This window comes from Schistocerca nitens, chromosome 6 (genome assembly GCF_023898315.1).
Source record: "Schistocerca nitens isolate TAMUIC-IGC-003100 chromosome 6, iqSchNite1.1, whole genome shotgun sequence".
In the NCBI taxonomy this organism is placed as follows: domain Eukaryota; kingdom Metazoa; phylum Arthropoda; class Insecta; order Orthoptera; family Acrididae; genus Schistocerca; species Schistocerca nitens.
In genome coordinates this window covers 122,014,232-122,031,099 of record NC_064619.1, presented here as the reverse complement: position 1 = coordinate 122,031,099, position 16,868 = coordinate 122,014,232, and the positions used below count along the sequence as shown (strand labels likewise).

Genomic DNA, 16,868 nt, shown 5'->3' with positions numbered 1-16,868 from the left:
TTGGACGACACTTTTACTATTGTTCCACCGTTTGCAGTTTAACATTCACACTTTGTCAAGCACATTTATCATCAATTTTGCTTTAGCCTTTAAAGTACTTTAACACTTTTAGCGACTTAATTCCGGTGACTTTTCCTGTCGGGTGTGGTGTGTCATATACTCGCTTTCACCGTTCGGTACGCGATGTGACGTGCAGTCTAGTGTGAGGACGCCGCAATGTGAGGGTAATGTCGCCTTCTGTTCCGTTCCGCTGATTCCAGCGTGAATGCACTTTACTCAGCAGACGACTGAAAGGCACGTGGTCGAAATATCGGTAGCAGTTGGTTGGTTTGTGGGATTAAAGGGACCAGACTGCGACGGTCATCGGTCCCTCGGTAGCAGTATTGGAGTTACTAGTATTGCACGTCGGAAACATAACGCGCTGTCAACACCTGTAGATGCACATAATTTACTTGTGTTTAACCTCCACAGCCCGTATCACAGTTGACCGTCGCTTCTCGTAGGTAAGAGGACGTTCCACATATCCCCCTGTGAACAACAGAGGTGATCGAAAAGAGGCTTACATAGGAAAGGTGATTATGCAGCGGGAGAGTGCCCAAGCGGTTTTGGGGTAGCTGGGAACTGGGCGAGTTTGTTGTGTGTGAGGCCCGGCGCCCCCGCCTAGGCGTCGCGCGGGACCGGCTGGTGGCGGCGGCGCGGCGTGGGCAGCGGCGACTTGGTGCGCGGGGGCGACGCCTCCCCCGAGACGGAGGCGGGCGCGGGGGCGGCGACACCGTTGCGGAGCGGCGGCTGCGGCTTGGGCCCGCGGCCCGGGGGGCTGCCGGGCGGCGCGAACGTCTTGAGCTGCGGGGGGGCGCCGCCCGCGGCCAGCGGCGGCAGCACGCGGAAGTAGATCTTGCTGTTGAGCTCCTGCGCCGAGGACTGCCGCGGCGGCGGCTGCGGCGACTCCCTGCGGCCGCCGCCGTCCAGGCTCCTCCTGGGGGAGGGGGACGCCCTCTCCCTCTCCCCCCTAACCGCCGGGCTAGGCCCGTTCGCCGCCTGCTCTCCCGCCGCAGCCTCGTTCGACTCTTCTGCCTGCGGTTTGTCCCTCAGGTCCTCTTCACTTATGTGCAGCACCGGCAGAGCATTCGAGAGCTTAGACACTTCGGACTCCTTCTCGCCCGCCAAATCCGACTCCGTTATCTGGAGGACCGGTAAATCGCCCTTGTAATGCTTAGTCAGGTAGTCTTCGCGAAAGCTCGCTAGCGCCGATTTGGGGGATTCCAGTTCGCCGTCTTCCGTGGCACCGTCCACTAACGGCTCCTTTGCGTCCGTCTCCGTCGGTGGAACATCGCTCACAGTCACATCTGCTCGTTCGCGAGCAGTCGCGCTCTCCACCTTTACCTCCACTTCTACGGTCGGGTTTCCCATTTCTAGAGCTGTCACTGGTCGGTTTTGTCCTATTTCGTCCTCCACGTCACGCTTCGTTTCTTGCGAGGCTTCCGTTGCGTCAGCCGACGTTGCGGTGGGTTCCTTATATTCGCAGATGGTCAGCGTCAACACTTGTGGCGTATTTGCCGCTGGAGCTTCCTCAGACACCAGTTTATTCGAGGGCGACTCTGGCGAGGAAGCAGCCTCGCCTTCTGCTGTAGTCGTCAGCTGCACAGTGTCGCTATTCCCCACTTTCTTTTCCGAAAGTTCTGTGACTTGTTCTTCTGTAAGTTCCACCGTCGTAGTAGAGAGCGGCACTGCTTCTGAAGGTGCAGGTCGTTCTGTCCCTTCGGCTGACACTGCCGCATCACTGCTGGGGTGATCTTCAGATGTGTTTTCAGTCGGTGGCTGGATGGCCTCATCTTCGGCTCCACCCTGCCTAGAAGCGTCAGCCCCCACCGACTCAGCGTCATCCACGGCCATGTCTTCACCCTCGGCCAGCGGGGCGACAGCCTCCGCCCGCTGCTGCTCCCGGTCGGCCGGTCCCGCTGCAGAGACAGGGGTCCTCGAGTCGTCGGCTACTTCTGCGGGGGTGCCACTACCTTCCGCTCCAGCCGTCTCCTCCACTGCTGCCTGCTGCGTCAGGGAGACTTCCGTCACCGGAGACTCTTCTGGGCTGCTCGGTGGAGGTGTAGGTGCGGCCACGGCCACCACCACTGTCGTGGTTTCTGTCACCTCTCCCGACGTCGGGGCAACCACCGCCACGCCCACTTCAGCCTGCTGCCCTGCGTTTTTCGTATCGCTTGTCTCCTGAAACAAAAAATAAAGATCTACGTTAGGTTCAACTGCCGATATTCCTGAACAACTTCTCCAAGAAATACAAATTTATTCCCATAAGTGCAACCCTACCCCCCACCCCTCGAATGATCAAATAGAACTACTCTCAGATTTCTTTTTGGAGGAATTCCGAATGCGATTCCAGTGTGCTAACCATTACGCCAATATTTTTCGGATAAAAAAAAATGCGTAATGGTTAGCACACTGGACTCGCATTCGGAATTCCTCGGAAAAATATTGGACCATCTACCAACTACCCGCCTAAAATCCAGGAAACCTTTAGGGGAAGACGAAGTCCTCAAATTCCCAGAAAGGTACGACATAGCAAGGGAATGGAGGCAATACTGGTCGCTGAATAGTCACCATCCTCTCATCACTGATTTTGATCCTTCGATACCGGTAGAAGGAATGCAAATGCCCAGAAGAACTTGGTGCAGACTTAATCGTGTGAGGCCTAACCGCGGCAGGTGTAAGACCATTCTCCACAAATGGAAACTCACTGATGACTCACGATGCGACTGTGGTGCAGAAGAACAAACAATCCCTCACCTGATCTTCGAATGTCCTGCGAGGAGGTTTGAAGGAGAATGGAGGGATATCATGAATGCTACTGCACGTGCTGTTCAGTGGGTGACCTGTTTAGATGTGGACTTATAATAGCTGCAGCGGCTGTCTCCCTAATCTTTCGCATATTGTTGTTTGCAATCAATCATTTAATAATATATTAGTAATTCGTTTATTATATTAATTAATAGTTTGTGTGCAGTTTCACTCTGTAGATGCCATACGCTAAGTAAATAAATAAATAAATAAACCATTACGCCACCTCAATCGATCTGTGAAACACAGGCTGAATTACTTTGAAGAGTGGTTAATATCTGTTACAAACTAATGGTTAAGTGCGATGAACCAGTCCATAAAGCATTTGTATCCAGTGTTAACCTTGCAGTTATCGCAGTGTATTTTAACGTTTTTATTTGAAATTCCAACCGTTTCCACGCCAACAATCAGTAACCTATTGTCATGTTTGAAACTACTGAATAAGCAATGGGTATGTGATAACTGCTTGACAGTGTACCTCGGATATGTTCTCACGTTTTAGTGACACACACACACACACACACACACACACACACACACACACACACACACGCTGTTGCATGTTAAACACAATGTAAGTCGCTTAAAAGAAATCCACACAACATGTAAATATGACAACATGTGGGAGCTGCTAAGTGACGTCTCTGAATTGTATAATATCTCTGCTTTTGTAATGGAAGATGTTTTGTAACTTCTCTGATATAGAAATTCCGTGTAAATAAACTTGTATGCTACTTGGAGTTAGAAGCACTTCGTTTCCCAAACATTTTCTGGGGCCGAAAGTTGGAAAATTCGACACAGACGGAAACTTTGCGAATCCTTGGGACGTCTATGATACTTCGAGGGAACTCACATACCGATTTCTAACGACTAAACGGCGGAATTTATTCACGCGTAACATACAATGCACACACTCAGGTACGTCATCTACGCATTTCAATCTTCAGCTGTTGTCACGTATTCACGTTATCAGCTTATTGCACGTATACTAGCTGTTGCAGTAATATTTTAGTAGAAGGTAGAAGAATAATTTGATCACGTAACAAGCGCATAGCTGGCCTCGAGCGAGGAAGTTTACCATTTACGCTTGTCAAGTGCTGCTACCTGTTAGCGAAGCTACAATTACGACTAAACGTGAGCAAAAACATTGAACTATCCAACCACCTTCCTTGTTAAGTTGACACGTAAAAAAAATACTGAAGTAACAAACTGTCTTTCTTGCAACGTAAACTACGAACGCAGCGATTCAACGCTAAACGCCTCTTTAACCAAATAAATTCGTTTGACGATTTCACGCTAAATACTGAGATAGATTAGGTTCGCAGTCGATTGTAGGAAACTTTGGCTAATACTGTCCAGGACTTATTTGGCGACGTGGAATAAAAATCCGAAGTCTTAGCGTGTGACTATACAAACTCTGTGAACTAGGCGATCCTGACGGCAAAATAGAGCACTGAAGGCACACTTTCAGACATCATGGCCGACACGACGATTTTTGGGGCTTCTACACAGGCATGCCTTGTGGCAGTCATAGTGTTCGACTGCCACCAATTAAATTAGAGCCATTTTCTAGTGACACAGAACACTGGACTCGTTTCTAGGAACAGTTCGAATCCTTTATCGATGCAGATCCGAAATTGTCAACTGTCAACGAACTTGAGGAGAAACCAAGAGTTGGATAAAAGGTATCACCGTAACTGTAGCTGCTCATGAACAAACCAAGGAAATTTTATGAAGAGTTAGTTCCTTGTTCCATCGATAAAATTCACGAACATGTCAACGGAACATAGGACACTTATAGCTAGCTATTTACAGTTTTTTAATAACTAATTATCTCTAATCAAGAATTTCACTGTGGTAGGATAGAAGGAGTTGTTAAGAAGAAACATTTTTAATCTACATTTTAAAACACCAAAGCTATTTCTCACATATTTTATTTCCATGGAAAGATTTGCAAGAATTTTACAAGTATAAATTTCACCCCTTTCTGTGCCAAATTCAGACACATTAATGGGTAATGCAGATCATTTGTCCGTCTCGTGTTGCACTTGAAAATATCTCTGTTACTTTCAAACTTTTGTTGGTAAAAAATCATAAGTGAATAAATGTAGTCTGAGTCTGTGGTTAAAATTACCAGCTGCTTAAAGAGATACATCCAAGATGTATATGAGTGAGCTCCACACACAATTCTGATTACTTTCTTTTGTGCAATGAATACTTTTGCTTAAGCGAAGACTTACACCAGAATATTATTCCAGAATATCAGCGAATGAAAATATGCAAAACATGTTAACTTATTGTATCATAGCAATTATTCTTATGACAAAAGTAGCTACATCTAACCGTTTTCGGAAGTCTACACTATTTGGTTTCTTCAATGTAAGTTTTCATCACTTAAGAAATTACAGTTTTCTACCCTAATTCATAACTTTTTGTTGGTACCTACGTTAGTAGGAGGTGGGATATTTTTGACGATAGAAAACAGAATGAATTCCTTTTTTTTTTTCAACGTTTAACGCTAGCTTGCTTGTGCAAAACCATTCAGTAACTTTAATTAAAAAAATCATTTACTGTTTTCTCTGTTGCTGCTTCTTTGGTAGGTTTCATAACAATGCTTGCATCACCTGCAAACACGACTAACTGTGCTTACTGATTCAAATAAGATAGCAGATAATTAACATAAAGCTAGAACAGTAAGAGACTAATGATCGAACCCTCTGCTACTTCCACTATAATTTCCCCCCATACAGATGACGTGGCGTCCCTCTTCATATTACTCGAATAGCCTAGGGTAACTTTCTATATTCAGTTTATTAAAGGAAACCAGGCATTTTCTGAACTACATACTCCATAAAATCTTAACTTCTCTAATAGAATACTATGACTGACAATCAAATGCCTTTGATAAGTCGCAGGAGATCCTATTACGTGGTACCTTACCATTTCAAGAGTTTGTTATGTGCTAAGTAAATGTATAGATACCCGAGTCATTAGAATGGCCCTTTTGAAATCCAAACTGTGATTGGCTAAGTGTCCCATTGCTTCACATGTGGGTGACAACCATGCAGTAAATTACCATGTCAAAAATTTTCGAGAACTATATAAGAAGTGACACCGGGCGGTAGTTACTGACATCTCTGCAGTCATCCTTTCTATACACAGGCCTAAGAATGGCATATTTCAATTATTCCGGGAAAACAGCCAGACTTAATTATACTTTACAGAGGTGATTAAGAACATTACGTATTACAGGTTTACAACTTTTTAGTGTATTGTTGGAGATATTATCCACCCCACACGAGCTTTTACTTTTTAGAGTCATGATGATTAGCGTTATTTCAGATGATCATATGTGCTCAATTTTTTATTCACTAAATGTCCTCTGCACTGGTTCTTCAGTGCACTGTTTTGCTTTCTCCTCTGAATTATTTGGACCAGTTTTCTCATGTATTTTAAAAAAGTAATTATTAAAGATACCTGCTACACAAGAACTCTATAGGATAATCCCTTTACCTTCAACAGAAATAATGACACTTTCTATGCCTTCTTTGCCTGACTCTCTTTTAATAATATTCCATATTGATTTGCTTTTACTATCTGATCTGTCAATTTCAGACAAGCTGTGCATACACCTGGATTTTTTACAACTTTCCTTACTATGTTACAGCACTGTTTACAATAGAAAAGTATTTCTGGGTCGTTACTTGTTATGGCTACCTTGTACATGTACTTTTTTCTTTGTGAAGAGAGACTGATACCTTTAATGATCCAATGATTCTTCAACGACATGAAATTATTACATTTAACTCTGTTTTTAGGAAAACTACTTTCAAACTTTAATATGAACTCATTATGAAGAATGTTGAATTTTAGAGTTATCATTAGGCTCGTTGTAAAGTACACCCCATCAACATTCTTTAAGCTTTCTTAAAATCTTCCGTAGTTTTGTCATTAATCAGGCTCACTGCTTTCTTAGAGTGATGCCCCATAAGGTCTCTGGTGGGACAGGATGATTGCAAACCGCTCGTTTTAGCATGGCCTCTGCATTCGCAATGCTGCTTATATCTGAAGAAAATTGAGACTATTCCATCCATCTGATTGTATGCTCCACTAGAGACGTATTTACAAGATTGTGACGATGAGGGCGTGCTTTGTCGCCCGTCAGTGTGAATCCGGCTCCAATATGTTCACCAAATGGAGCCAACAATGCGTGCACGGATGTCGTCGGGGGTACTTCACAACAGTCATCGTCCCGTGTATTGGCAAAAAGGGTGTCCTGAGGCCCATACACGATTTCACTTCAAAATGTGACTGAACTGCCTTGATAAGAGTGGCGGTTTACGATACAGTTAGGGTGTAAAAGTTGTCGTCGTTGCCTCCAAACTCGGATATCATTATTGTGAGGGTGGTGACTTATACGGGTCTCATAAGAAAAGAGCGTTGTATCCCAATGCTGCCTAATGCACAAAGAATGGTTTCGTGCCCGTGTGACACGAGTCCCTCTCCGAACCCGATTTAGGAGAGGAGCCTTGAGAGGTCTTCCGGCACATAATCCCTGTTCGTGGTGCCTATTCCTATCGTTAGCGTTGACGCCTGCACTGCCGTAGCTGTTTGGAAGTGCCACCGCAGACATGTAGTACAGTGCTGATGGCTCATGTTTACTGTTATACGCAGATACCGTTACTGCACAGCCGTTGCTTTTCTTCTGTCCGATCCTCAGCTTATCCTGTCGCCAGAAACTTCTTTCACATTCTGGAGGCAACGCTGTGACTTACAACGACATAAGCTGGGACGTCGGCCTGTCTCACTCCATGCTCCATTAGAGTAGATATGCGGAGCCTCTGATCGGCGTACGTTACTGTTGTCCGAACCATCCTGAGGCAACACAACTCTCGTATGGACGTACAGCCCAAGTGATATGGTTTTCACCGACTCCACGTATTGTCCCGTCAATGAAGAACATTGACTGTTTCCGCTACGAAACCATTGTAGTGATATTAAAACGTATTTCTGGACCACAATGTGCCATATTAAAATTTTAGCAATATGCAACATTTATTTTGGCCACTGTATTTTCTGCCACTACACTACATTTATGTATGATCAGTGTTCTACGACTGCGAGCATAATGCAGTGTGATTGTGCTGACACGAATATAAAAGTGAATATGTTTCTGTTCTTTTCGTCTTAGCCCGCATCTCGTGGTCGTGCGGTAGCGTTCTCGCTTCCCACGCCCGGGTTCCCGGGTTCGATTCCCGGCGGGGTCAGGGATTTTCTCTGCCTCGTGATGGCTGGGTGTTGTGTGCTGTCCTTAGGTTAGTTAGGTTTAAGTAGTTCTAAGTTCTAGGGGACTTATGACCACAGCAGTTGAGTCCCATAGTGCTCAGAGCCATTTTTTTTTCGTCTTAGTGCTGCTTTCATTCCATTTCTGTGCCGTTGCTGTATTGTGAGTAAATGGGAGTTGTGAATCAACGCTGCAAAGAACTTTGCTCATTTAAATTATATTCTTATCAGAAGTGTTTTACAAAAGTGGTTCGATTTGTTTTTGTATGTTTTTTTTGTGTGCAGCAATCTTTTGGGAGCAGATAATTCTATTCAGTTTTTGTATCTTGGTGTGTGGTTACGTAATTGTAAAAGTCGGGGACGTAACAAGTTCAGCTTGTTTGCATTCTATACTTAATTTTTTGGGTGAGAAATTGAATCAAACGTGTGTCGCTGCACTAGAATAATTGTAATTTTCGACACGCAAGCAGTGGCAATAGCTCAGGATATTCAATTTTTACGCAGTTCAGAGTTGTTTCAAAACGGTCATTCTTTTATTACGTTCTGCACGCTGCAATAGAAATATCAGAATTAATTCATATAATACTTTAAACGTTTACGGTCCAATGGACCCGCAGCGTAGAGAATATCTGTTAGAGACTTTCTGTAACAAAATCCAGATTGCTGCTACCCTAGTTTTATAATGTCTACATTTCGTCTAGCTTGCCATCTTCAGATCATCTGCGAAAGCTACATAACTTTTTTTTATTTTATTATAATGTTGGTTAATCATATTTTCGGATATACAGATTTGGTACTTACGTCTATATATCATCAGTGGTCGCTGTCTCTCTGCATCGTATACAACGTGGCGTAGGTTTACGACTCTTACTCTATAAGCTCTTCTGTGGTTTGCTCCTGTTGCTAATGGCCTTTTTTTGTAGTTTTTATGATATGAGGTTTTATCGTCAGAAGTGACAGATGGATAGTGGTGACAGTTGGCCACACATACAGCCCGAAATGATAACTTCAACACACCACAGCAACTGTAAAGATATGGCATCTTTGGTCAGCTGCCGCAACTGATAATCTGCCAAATCTGACGACAAAACGTCAAATTACACAAATTACAAGAAAGGATCATTAACAACCGAAGCGGACCACAAAACAGCTTATAGCTTACGAGTCCTAAACGTCCAGTCCACGTTATAATACAAAACAGAGTGATAATGACCGCCGGCCGCGGTGGTCTAGCGGTTCTAGGCGCTCAGTCCGGAACCGCGCGACCGCTACGGTCGCAGGTTCGAATCCTGCTTCGGGCATGGATGTGTGTGATGTCCTTAGGTTAGTTAGGTTTAAGTAGTTCTAAGTTCTAGGGGACTGATGACCACAGATGTTAAGTCCCATAGTGCTCAGAGCCATTTGAACCATTTTGAACTAAAATTGCAATCTAACCGAAACAGATCCATCAGAATAAATAGATCATTAAACTACTATAGCAACAATCTCGATTTTACTTTATAGTTAGTTCGAAAGCTGTTCCGCTACAGGCTGTTCCATACCGCACCTGGCCACACATGTTTATATTTTCCGTGGTTTCCCTAAATGCTTTAGGCAAATGCCAGGGTGTTATCTTTTAAAAGGACACGACTGATTACTTCCACTATTCTTTCTCATTCCGAGCTTTTTAACCGTCTCTCTCATCGACTGGACGTTAAACTCTAACCTTCCTTTTCCAGTCAGTTAGAACAATGTGGGGAACTGATGTTATCGAAGATGTTTGCATAAGGACCTGCGTTCACTTTACAGTCGCCCATTAATTCAGGACCAAAACCGGGCCCGACTCCGACAGCTGTGGCGACAATGAGATTCGGGGTATATGGCGAGGCACATTCACGGTGATGCCTTGCGCGAAGCACCAGATTGGTTACACACGCCTACGACAGATGATTACCTTCCGTATAAGCCGGAATTTTCATATCTTCCCGTCATGGACACTTCACGAAATGCATGTGAGAGGATGTAACACGCTGTCCGACACTTTTTAAATGTTTCCTACACATTCTCCACTGCACAGGTATTCAGTCTTCCGAAAATTTAATTTCAGTTCCTACTTATCATATTCTTCTAATGATTTTCTTGGCATAAAACGTATCATCCTCTCCACTGACCACCACTATCTGACCATCTGCGAAGAACAATGTGTATAAACACTTACCCTTTGCTATCTCAATGATAGAGCACTTGCCCAAAAAAGACAAAGATACCGAGTTCCAGCCTGCGTGCGGCACACAGTTTTAATCTGCCAGGAAGTTACACTAACTGTTATTTATCAAACACAACAGGACTACAGTATAAAAAACTGAAGTGTGTATTAATCTGATGTAAACACAAAACTAAACGAAAAGTCGAATACGGTACTTCCCTAGTTAAACAGTTTAAGGGTCAATGTGTTAAATGGTTCAAATGGCTCTGAGCACTATGGGACTTAACATCTGAGGTCATCAGTGCCCTAGAACTTAGAACTACTTAAACCTAACTAACCTAAGGACATCACACACATCCGTGCCCGGGGCAGGATTCGAACCAGCGAGCGTAGCGGTCGCGCGGTTCCAGACTGAAGCGCTTAGAACCTCTCGGCCACAACGGCCGGCTGCTCAAAGTGTTAGAAAAGTTCAGTATAGTTAATGATTTCTTGTAAGTTTGTTACGAAATAAACTAAGCAACACTGTTTTGAAAAGATCAAGAACAAGCTAATTGAAAAAAATGCTACCAAGGACTTAGTGCAGATATCTGACGTTGTCAAGGCCGTGTAATACGTCGGTTTAGTATCTACCACTGAAACTTTAACTGAATTCTTCTTCTAAGCCTTCTGGAACATCGCAGAAACGTTAACTTGTTTTTGGTTTGAGCTCTTTTTTTTAAATAAAAGTTAGTGTTATGATGTGCAAATTCAAAACTTCTGAAGCGTTGTATTGTTGGCTACTCTAAGAGAATTTTACAAAGGAGCCTCAGCTTAAGAGATGTGAGTTGTGGACATGTCTTCTTCGTCAACCTCCGTTTTTGGTGCCTCGTGTGGGTTGAAAACTCTTGGCAATATCATATCGTCAGTCAACTCCTCTTCAACAGCTAAATTTCTGACTGTATCGATCCATTCGTCAACTTCTGCTGCTAAAAACGCACTCAATTCATTAGCCAATACAGAATTTACCATTTACATCGCTTTCCATCTCAGCTACTTCGACCAGTGTAGGGCATATTTTTCTCCAGGTCCTACGCAAAGCTTAGCAGCTTTTGCTCAAACATTCATCTGTACCAGCACCTGAAATTCTGTATGGTCCGTTGGTCCATGGGTCCATGGGTTGAAATACTGACGTAAAATTGGCAGAAAGGTATGTGCGGATACCCGACACAACCTCTGATTCTGGATGGTGAGCTCTGAAGTTGTCAAGGATGAGAACCGCCTTAGAATTCGTAAGTGGCTTGTTTTTTTCCAAATTTTCTTTCACATTTGGAACGAAATGGTAAAAGAACTAGTGTTTAAACGACTCGACTTTCACCCAGACATTAATCTGTGCACAGTACATAACAGGCATATGTGCCACAACTTTAAGGGGTCTAGGTTTTTGGTATTTTACAGTCACAAACGACGGCAGTTTATGATCGCCTGAAGCATTCCCACATGATAAGGCAGTGACTCTATCTTCATTCTTTATAAGTCCTTTGCGCTGGACTCCTCGGCAGCTAGAGTTGAATTTGGCAAACATCCCCATAACAGGCCAGTCTCATCAGCGCCGAACTAAAAACGTGGGAAAATTTCTATCGGATCTGTCGCACTATCGAGTGCTAGATTATCGCGGTCTTACTGCATTTTGGTATAAGGGGCCTGGGATCTCCGGTGTTTCGTTACATAGTAATTTCATGACGTTTTTCTTTCTTACCCCCTTTTATCTACTTATGTGTGATGCTCTGAATACACCTGCACAGCAAGTGCGAATGTCGAGTATGTGCACTGTTGTTTTTGTTTGGAAATGAACTACGTAGTGCCATTGACTGAAGGTACTTGCTGCTGACGACAGTAAATCTCACTTCGCCTTCAAGCTTGCAATTCGTTCTTCCCGTTTGCTTAAAACGGATCACAAATTACACAGACTATACTCATCCAGTATCGCTTACGTGCTTAAAGTCAAATATTTAAGACATAACTCTTGAAGTAATCACAAGTTGAAGATGCGTTACATAAGGGAGTTCGTTTCTTTAGACGATCAGGGGTTTACTGGTGTACTTACATTAAAGAATTGAAAATTTTTGTTAGCTACGTGAACGGAGCAATATTAATTGTAAAGCTGCATGAGAAGTAATATTACATTCTAAATAATCCTGTGACATAATGTGTGCATCTATTTTCTTTGTTCAAATGGTTCAAATGGCTCTGAGCACTATGGGACTCAACTGCTGAGGTCATTAGTCCCCTAGAACTTAGAACTAGTTAAACCTAACTAACCTAAGGACATCACAAACATCCATGCCCGAGGCAGGATTCGAACCTGCGACCGTAGCGGTCTTGCGGTTCCAGACTGCAGCGCCTTTAACCGCACGGCCACTTCGGCCGGCTATTTTCTTTGTAATCCCCTACATATTAAGTTATCAATACAGTATCAATATAACCGAGGCTGCAGCAACCTTTTTCAGAGTAGCCCATTTTCTGCCTAATTAGTAAGGTAACTTACCTGGCGGTAATACACTCGGCATTAAACAAGACAGTGATAGTTTATCGGTAGTACAGATGAGGCGTAGCGCCGTATACCGATCCTGCCTTGGAGGCGGTTAAGTGGGAGATGTGTTTCAGGGCTGGATAGTGACAGATGGTGACACGAGACTGGACGCGCACATAGTTTATGTATCAGCCGATAGAGGACAATATTGGATATGGGGACTGTGATTTTAGTTTCGATTGTGCCCACTAGAGTGCACGAAAGTAATAGAATGTTTTTCATAAACTGTTCTAGTATTTTCATAAAGTGTTATTATGTCTTTTTGTATTTGTAAAATGTTATAAATGTGTTTTAGTAGTATGAATGATGCGTGAGTGTGGTTTAAGGTTAATATGAAGATAACTGTTTAACGAGTTATGTAGTAGGATTGAGTGTGGGGACATTTCGAAGAAGTACGGATATGGACAAAGGGGATTTTTATAGAATAGATTTGTAAAGTAAGTTTATGATAAAGGGAAAGTTAATTCAGGTATAAATAACAATAGTAAATAACTTTATGCATAAGCAAAACTTCAGCATATTAGATAATTACGTCGGTAAAAAGTGCAGTCGTTAGGTTTACTATTTTGCGTTTGGTTATTGATGAAAAGCGCGGACTGACGCGGGAGAATGTTGTTTCGCTATTGGCTGATGAGTAAACTGACCAATGGTAAAGCAATATTCTTCGCGCGCCTTCTTCTGCTGATAGAGAAGACCTAGAGTATTCTAGAGAAGAGTCGGAGCCTAGCCATGAAACAGTTCGGACGTGTGTAGTAGTAGTTCCGATGGAAATGATAAGTTGCCGGATCTAGCAGTGTTTCATACATCAAAAGTGTGGTAAAGTGACGGCATAATTATTACGATGGGTGTGTAGAAATTTCGGAATTTTTAAGTGAATTTTGTGACGAGAAAAGACATTATTCCGCGTGGCGTATTGAGCAGTTCGGTGGCTAAAAACTGTGACTGCATTAGGTACCGACAGACTTAATATTTGGCGAGTATTATCAATCAAAAATAATCAGTATTTTTGTAGCTATTACGTTTTCGGGAAATGCAACACCATAAACTTGCTAACGAGAGTGAAAGGGATTAAGAGTGACTGTGTCAAGACTAGCACGGGATTGGCAGTGATACTTGTTCACCTAAGTTTCAGAATATATTAATTGAGGACAAAATTTCCAACCTTTCATTTGTGTGAAACCTTTCTCCCGAAACGTAGATTAGTGTCTTAAATTGCAGCCTGGTTCACGTTGAAGTACAGTAGGTTTCACTCGGCTTCCCTATTGATGATCTGCTGAGACAATGTTCACAGGAAGGTGCAGGTTCGTCGTAAAGGGACGGAAAGAACCGCGCCCCCGCACAGAATACAGATACTAAGAGCTGCTTGGCTTATGTTAATATACGATGGCGTGGCGAAAAGTAATGTTTACGAATTTTTTATGTGAAAGCTTTGAAGGCTTTTTAAATGAAATAAATTTGATTAACACGTCATGTCTACACATTTATTTCTCAATATAGTTACCCTGGGGACGAACCGCCTTCTCTCAACGAGAGACCAGTTTGTTGGTACCGTCAATGCAGAATGTCTGACTTTGTCGTCGGAGCGATAACCTCACCTCTGCTTGCACCGCTTCAACACTATCAAAGTGATTTCTCGAAGACGTTCTTTAAGTTCCGGAAAAAGATGGAAAGAGGATGGGACCAAGTCTGGAGTAAATGGAGAAAGATCGATTACAGTGAACCTAAGACCTCGGATTGTCAAAGATATCGCAGCGCTCGTGATTGGTCTGGCATGTCAAGCTGAAGGAGAGGGTGGACGAACTCATCGAATTCGTGTTTTCAGCTTTCTGAGAGTCACTCACTCCTACTGGGAGCCCTCTAGCGGCAGAGGGTAGCAACTTGCTTGAGTGAAGCGAAAACGTCGACCGAGTAGATGCACGGCATGTAATACCTCAACAGATATGGAGAGCGAAATACAAAATTCGGAGGCATTACTTTACATCAAGTCGTCATACATCTTGATTCGATCCACATCCCTGCTGAGCGTTCTCCTTCTTGTTGAGACGCATGGAACACGGAAGAGGATTGAAGGAATGTGCCAGTGGCGATATCTGTGACGGCAGAGGACAGCAGAGGCGTCGCTGCGTGAATCACACCAGCGTGCACCGTGCCGGAAGCCAGCCATCGACTGCTGAACGGGCTAACCGCAGTTCTCTTACACGGCTTCCCGCGCTTATCGGCAACCTCTGAACAACCCACCTCTCATCCTCGCTGTTTGGCGCCGACAATTCATCACACAACACTAAAATCGGTACTACAGTGATCACGTCTAACTAGGAGTCGCACGCCAGTGCATCGATGTAGGGCATTTGCCAAGAAGTCGCGTCACATTGCATTCCTTGACAGTTTACGGCTCAGTGACAGTCAAAGAAAGGAAGGCTTGGCTTTGGCGTCCCCTTGACTACGAGGTCATCAGAGACGCAGCCCAAGCTGAGAATGCGAAAGACGTTGGGCTGTGTCATTTGAAGGAACCGTCCTGGGACTCCGTTAAGCAACTTGAGGAAACCATAGAAAATCCTAATCTGAACGGTCGGACTGGGATCTTAGCCGCCGTCCTCTCGAATGTGGTCCAATGTGTTACCATTGCGCCGTCTCGGTCAGTAACGAGGTAGGTGCGGAGAGTGAGTGTTTGTTTACGTGTCCTCCCCCTTGTGTTGGGTGGGAGGTGAGTGGACCTCTCAACGGCGGTTCCAGCGGGGTTCGTCAGTATTATTCTTCTGCTTCCTGTGCGAGAAAATTTTTTGTTGTCTCTCAGCAAGATTGGTCCTACAACGGCGCAACGAGAACTGACAAAGTCTACGTTGGAAAAAACAGTTATACAAAATGCTCATCTCGCTCGAGCTTAAAAATTGTTTTCATTGATCCACATAACAATAGCCGTGTCAATTGTTGCTGCTGGATTAAAATTGAATATAAACGGTCACAACCGCAATAAACTTTTTTCTTGTTATACAGGGTGTTACAAAAAAGGTACGGCCAAACTTTCAGGAAACATTCCTCACACACAAAGACAGAAAATATGTCATGTGGACATGTGTCCGGAAACGCTTACTTTCCATGTTAGAGCTTATTTTATTACTTCTCTTCAAATCACATTAAACATGGAATGGAAACACACAGCAACAGAACGTACCAGCGTGACTTCAAACACCTTGTTACAGGAAATGTTCAAAATGTCTTCCGTTAGCGAGGACACATGCATCCACCCTCCGTCGCATGGAATCCCTGATGCGCTGATGCAGCCCTGGAGAATGGCGTATTGTATCACAGCCGTCCACAATACGAGCACGAAGAGTCTCCACATTTGGTACCGGAGTTGCGTAGACAAGAGCTTTCAAATGCCCCCATAAATGAAAGTCAAGAGGGTTGAGGTCAGGAGAGCGTGGAGGTCATGGAATTGGTCCGCCTCTACCAATCCATCGGTCACCGAAACTGTTGTTGAGAAGCGTACGAACACTTCGACTGAAATGTGCAGGAGCTCCATCGTGCATGAACCACATGTTATGTCGTACTTGTAAAGGCACATGTTCTAGCAGCACAGGTAGAGTATCCCGTATGAAATCACGATAACGTTTTCCATTGAGCGTAGGTGGAAGAACATGGGGCCCAATCAAGACATCACCAACAATGACTGCCCAAACGTTCACAGAAAATCTGTGTTGATGACGTGATTGCACAATTGCGTGCGGATTCTCGTCAGCCCACTCATGTTGATTGTGAAAATTTACAATTTGATCACGTTGGAATGAAGCCTCATCCGTAAAGAGAAAATTTGCACTGAAATGAGGATTGACACATCTTTGGATGAACCATTCGCAGAAGTGTACCCGTGGAGGCCAATCAGCTGCTGATAGTGCCGGCACATGCTGTACATGGTACGGAAACAACTGGTTCTCCCGTAGCACTCTCCATACAGTGACGTGGCCAACGTTACCTTGTACAGCA

At 43.9% G+C, this 16,868-nt stretch overlaps 1 protein-coding gene across 1 annotated transcript in view; it reads right to left on the bottom strand.

Moving 5' to 3' along the window:
• Positions 1-660: 660 nt before the first annotated feature.
• Positions 661-16,868, bottom strand: part of LOC126263252 (uncharacterized protein C6orf132 homolog) — a 362,262-nt gene continuing 346,054 nt past the window's right edge. The window contains exon 4 of the mRNA XM_049960337.1: positions 661-2,220. Within this exon, the coding sequence (XP_049816294.1) occupies positions 661-2,220 (1,560 nt within the window). The remainder of the gene's footprint in view (positions 2,221-16,868) is intronic.